The 6,000-nt window shown below is 38.5% G+C and overlaps 1 protein-coding gene across 3 annotated transcripts in view; it reads right to left on the bottom strand.

Annotated features, from left to right (window-relative positions):
* Nucleotides 1–2,163: 2,163 nt before the first annotated feature.
* The window catches only part of SEC62 (SEC62 preprotein translocation factor), a 30,993-nt gene continuing 27,156 nt past the window's right edge, over nt 2,164–6,000 (bottom strand). For all 3 annotated transcript variants that reach the window (XM_026705789.2, XM_026705788.2, XM_087933432.1), the window contains exon 8: nt 2,164–4,133. In XM_026705789.2, the coding sequence (XP_026561574.1) occupies nt 3,655–4,133 (479 nt within the window). In that variant the 3' untranslated portion in view covers nt 2,164–3,654. The remainder of the gene's footprint in view (nt 4,134–6,000) is intronic.

The following is a 6,000-nucleotide window of genomic DNA, read 5'->3' as shown; positions in this document are numbered from 1 at the left end:
CACGGCCACTGCCAAAAATGAGCATACATGCTCATTTAATAAACCCACCAATATTGAGTTCCCCATGGCTGGGGAATTCTGGGAGTTGAAGTCCTCATATATTAAAAGTTGCTTGTTGTGAAACAATGCTCTCCATGAACAGATAGATACCACAATACTATATGTCTGTATGCATGAATGTGGTTCATGCTATGCAATATTCTTGCTCTAAAACTGATTCAGGCAGGACACTCAGAGCCTTTAAAGTACGAATCGGGAAACTTTTACATATCACCTCAAAAACAAGAGCTGTGCCTTCTTGTGAAATACGCCAAGAGAAAAACAGACAGATGTTACATTCTATACGTTGGGTCAAAGGAGGAAAATAAAAATAACAAAATTTGTGTGTGAAGACAAGGAACTCAATGGATCTGTTACTGTTGCAGTTGTTTAAAACACCGAGTATGCTACATTGAACGTACAGCAGGAGCTACAGAGGCCTTGCGGTTGAAAAACTATTTTCAACTATTCAGGTTGGATTGAGGAAACAAGTATCACATGAATGTGCCCTTCCGTTATTTCTAAGAAAGAAAGAAAAAAAGAACAGTTGTGAAATAGGGACATTGTGACATAGGGACATTGCTTTCTACTTCCAGAAGTATTGTTGTATCATTCTTAACTACAGGTAGTCCTCAACTTACGACCGCAGTTGAGTCCAACATTTATGTTGCTAAGTGATAAATTTGTTGAGTTTTACCCCATTTTATGACTTTTCGTGCCACATTTGTGAAGTGAAATCACTGCCCTTATTAAATTAGTAATCCGGTTAAGTGAATCTGGCTTCTCCATTGACTTTAGGCTTTGTCAAGTGGTTGCCAAAGGGGATCACATGACCCCAGGACACTGCAACCATCATAAATATGAGTCAAGCATCTGACTTTTGATCACATGACCATGGGGATGCTGCAATGGCCTAAGCCTGAAAAATGGTCTTAAGTCACTTTCTTCAGTGCCAGTGTAACTTTAGTCACTGAGTGAACAGTCCTTAAGGCGAAGAGTACCTATATAGGCAAATGTTTCGGCTATAATATTTGATGTTCCCAAGGCAATATTCCCAGAAGCAATTTCAGACTGGATATGTGTTGTGGGACTGTGCTTCAGGCTACAGATTTGTCACAGTTCTCGTTGACCGGATGGTGTACTTTCCCTTCATGATTCAACACAAGAGCCATCCAAAAATATCTATATGTGCAGAATGGCAAAGGTTTGACAAGAATGATAGGTTCAATACAGGTAGGTCTTGAGAATTACAGGTTGTGAGCAATAATGGTCACACTATCAGTGGGTCCTATGGTGAACCAATTTCAGGTTCTTTGCATCAGTCCTAAGTGTGAACATGCTGGGCTGTGAAGGGAACCCATTGTTTGCTAGGCAGCAGTTCTGCTGAAAATGAAGAAGTGGTTTTCTGCAAGACTATCATAAAATGCGGTCATGGGACGCTGCAAACGGCTATGAATACAGCTGCGTGGCCAAGTGCCACAAGTGCAGTGATGTGACTAACAATGTGTGTGTGTGTGTGTGTGTGTAAACAATTATTGGAACGTTGGATCCGAGTTGCAAGTCTCCTTTGTCGTAACTTCAGCTGGCCAATAGGTGCAAGTTGAAGAGTACTTTTACAATCCGGAGCCCTTGTTAAAGAACAGTCTACGTTTCAAAGCAGATTGAGGAACGAAGGCATGAGTTGCTTGGCATCTGCCCTCCAGCAAATGCTTAGCGGTCTCATTAAACACAGAATGTGAACAGGTTTTGCAAACTCTTCCATCCGCTTTCTTAATAAGTATCCTATTTACTATTTTAAGTAAGTCAGAAGGAAAAAGATTACGCAAATAACAGTAGTTGGGAGCACTGTATAAGCATCAGTCATCATTGCTGTGAATGTCTTCTGCCTAAACTGAGCATACACATAGAGACAGAAAATATACATGTTTTGTATAAAGGTGTTTTTAAATAGCAGTGTAGGGTAGAGTTGGAGTTTTCAAGGAAAATCGATAAACAGTGCTAAGACAAGTAACCAGGATTCAAGAGTATCATAAAAATGCTACCAAGGTGAATAAGAATTATGAAAAATATTTCTTTTCCCAGATGTTGGATGAAAAAAAGAGGTAATAAGCAAATCAGACCACATTTGTGAATGGTTTTTATCAATGCACACACAAAATGTATATATTTGCACAATCAGAAAAATTAACATCTTCAGTCTGAACACTGTTGATGGGGGGGGGGAGCAGTTTAGGGGGAAAAAAAGAGAGAAATCTGTTAAGTCAACCACTGAAAAGGCAAGCAAATAACTAACATTATTGCCTGACAGTTTGATAGGAAAGTACTGAATCTGTATTCATAATTTCAGTTTCAAGCTGAAATTCAGTGATTCAGAGGAATGCTGTAGAACTTCAGCTTTAAAAATGTTTATAGAACTAAACACACAATGGTCTCCCAAGTCAGTCAAACAAAATATGTGCAAGAGAAAGAGGCTAATCGAGCTCCTTCAAGATTTCAAGAAATTATTTGGTCTTGGTTATCTTTTGTATGAGATTTTTTTTTAATCTTAAAACCTATTCTTCTGGTGAACACTCTTTCATGGCAGTGTCAACTCATCAAATACAGTACTCTTATTGTTTCAAGACAGAAAGAAAAGATTAACATTAAGGCATTACACCGAGCTGCACTGCCTGCTTTTGAGAAATTAGAATCTGTTTAGTTAAACTTGAATACATGGAATGTTGGCACAGGAGCTGCAGTGGGCTGCCACTCTCACCAATTCTTGAAATTGTCCTAACATACATACATTCTGAAATGGCTTTTAATTGTACAAATTGAAAACTGGATAAAACTTCCAAGTAATAACTAACAGGTAAAATAGGGGTTTGCTTTATTTTTATGTTATGTACAGAATACATGTCTTGTACTATGATGGGCAGGTCAAATCAGCAGCTATAATCTCTAAATTATGCTGCTTTCTTTGTTTTATTTTTAACCTGCTGGAGATGATGCGTTCCAAACGAAATGGACAGAACAGACTGGATTTCCTAAGTTGGTTGCACACAATTAAAAAGAGTCTTAAAAATCTACAGCCAAGTGAATGGTAATAATTTGTTGGTCTTAAGCAAAAAAGTTATCTTCTTGAATGAAAACATTCTAACTAAAGTCTCACAGCTTTATGAAGATTAATAGCAGTTAAAGAGTAAACAAACTGAATAGCCTGTTGTAAGTACCAATCTGATAAATCAGCTGAGAATAAATGGAGAATTTGTCATTTAAAATTACCTTGTTAAATTACTATTGCAGAAATGTTTACTTACTGAAAACATGCAATCTATCAAACTAATAAGAGAGCTATATTTCTCTATATGTTTGATGACTCTTCTAGACAGAATGTCTACCGATTGACAAGTTGCTAAACTTGCGAATCTTTTGATAAGCATACATTATTTAAAACTGATAACAAGTTAATAGTTTCCTTTAGTTTGCAAATCAAATTATGAACTATTTTATAAAGATGTTTGGCTAAGCTGTATACTTTTGCAAACGGGGAGAAACGCTGTTAAAAGAGTGCACCAGCCAACATAGAAAATCCAATTGTTTCTGCACAAGATTCAGTCCCAAACGATAGCTGAATTATGACTGTTCATGTAAAGGTCTAGTTTCTTGTTCCTCCTCTTCATCTTCATCTTCTTCTTCTTCACAATCCCCTTCATCAGTTTGCTGGTCAAGCTCCTCTTTTGTGATCATTTCAAAATCATTCCCATTGCCACTACTGTGCTGTGACCGGTCGTCTTCCCGCCTGTCACTGTCCGTATCCGAATTCCGCTCTCCTCCAGAACCTTCTGATCCAAAGCGTTCCTGGCCATCAGCTTTGACATCCTCGTCTTCCTTTTTCTCGCTATCAGATTTCTCTTCACTGTCAGATTTTGTCTGCTTTTTGGGTTCTAGTCGCTCCTCTTTCTTTGAGTCAGCCTTTGGTCCTTTGTATTCGTGTGTGTACAGGGGCCGGAAGGAGTCGATGAAGCCCACGTCTGCGGTCAGGTTGGGTAGGAACCAGAAGTGGTGTCTTCCTCCGGTTATCAGCCAGATGAGAAGGAATAGGATGCAACGGGCTGCAAGAAGGAAATGCCCAATTAAGTCACTTTTAGAATACAGTACACAATAAACACCCCAAGAAGCAAAATCATTGTAATGTTGTTATTTAATCTATTTTTCTATTTCTCCCTTCTATAAACATGGCAAAGTGGTTTACAAAATACACAATATTAAGCTGACAGTTGCCCTTAAATACTTCAATTATGTCATCGATTAAAGTATCTCAACAGCCCCACTCACCCCGATTGTTTTCATTCTTAGGTTTGGAGTAAGAGTTTTTCAACATCAATAGCATTTAGACTTATATACCGCTCCACAGTGCTTTACAGCACTCTCCGAGCAGTTTACAAATGTCAGTATATTGTCTTAACAATCTAGGTCATTTTATACGACCTCGGAAGGATGTAAGGCTGAGTCAACCAATCAGGATCGAACTCTTGGCAGTCAGCAGTGAGTTAGTTTGCAATACTGCATTCTAACCAAATGGTCTATGGAGGTTCTCAGTCATCTATTTTATTTTTATTTATTTTTATTTGTCAATCGCTTACAAGATAATAGGTATACGTATGTACATAGTTATGAATACATGAAATGGGTACATATAAGAAAAATAAAAAAGAAACAATAGGACAGGGATGGTAGGCATGTTGATGTGCTTATGCACGCCCCCTACAGACCTCTTAGGACAGGGGTGAGGTCAATAAGACAGTCTAAGGTTAAAGTTTTGGGGTTTGGGGAAGAAACCTCATAGTTGTCCCAAAGGTGCTTTTTCAAGAGGCAACTGGACTTTTTTGTTTTTCTTTGAAGACATTTCACTTCTGATTTTAGAAGCTTCTTCAGCTCTGCATTCTAACCATTGTGCCACCATGGCTGAGATTTTCAGCTTTCAAATCCCTATTTTGGGGGGCTAAATAACACCAAACAGTGAGGATATTATTTCTGTACAGGAACTACTGCTGGGAAAATTTGGCTTAGCAACCAGAGAAAAGTTGATTCCAAGTGCCTTGAAAATATATCGACTTTCAAGGAAGAGAGCTTGTTCACATCTTACCACGTATATGTTTACTATTCACCATTGTCCTATATATAAATGTTTCCCATATAGCCTAAATTTTATCATAAGAGAAAAGGGGTATTTCTATCTGATAATTAACTATGTGCTAAACTGAGACATTATTATTTATAAAACCATAAGTGTAGATAAAATGGAAATAAAGTAATAAGATTAGTTTCAAGATACATTTTGGAAGCAAGGTTGTTTTTTTTTTTTACCCAACCTATAAAATACGGGTCAAAATCCTATCACTGCTTATTTCTGTAGTGTATTGATTTGGTCTATGGACGTGTTAAACGTGAATGAATAAATGAACAAAAAAAGAGAGGAAAAATTCTCTGTGTTATGGAGAAGTTGATCAAGCTGAACTGATCTCTCAATAGGAGAAGTAAGATTTCTCCTTGGGGTTAGTCTGAACATCTGTGAAGCGGAGGGGGAGAGACACTGTCTCTGAATGCCAAGCCTGATACAGAAGGCAGCCTAGGGAACAGTTGTGTCTCAATCTCTGGGTCTGAGCACATGCCAAGGTGTTCTTCACTAGAGCTATTACTGAATTTCCCCTCCACTTTCCAAAGCACAGACAGTCCTCGACTTAGGACTATTCGTTTAGTGACCGTCTGAAGTGCTGGAAAAAAAAAAGGGGGACCTGAGATTGGTCTTCGCACTTAACCACCGTCATAGCGCCTCTAGGACCACGTGATTGTGAACCAGGTGCTTGGCAACTAGATTGCATTATGATGGTTATAGCATCCTGCACTCATGTGATTGCCATTTGTGATCTTTCCCCTGGCTTCTAGCAAGTCAAGTCAATGGGGATGCTGCAGTGCAGG

This window comes from Pseudonaja textilis, chromosome 4 (genome assembly GCF_049901715.1).
Source record: "Pseudonaja textilis isolate UNSWEBS1 chromosome 4, rPseTex1.2, whole genome shotgun sequence".
Lineage (NCBI taxonomy): Eukaryota > Metazoa > Chordata > Lepidosauria > Squamata > Elapidae > Pseudonaja > Pseudonaja textilis.
Note: the sequence above shows the minus strand (reverse complement) of the source record. Positions and strands in the feature narration are given on the sequence as shown.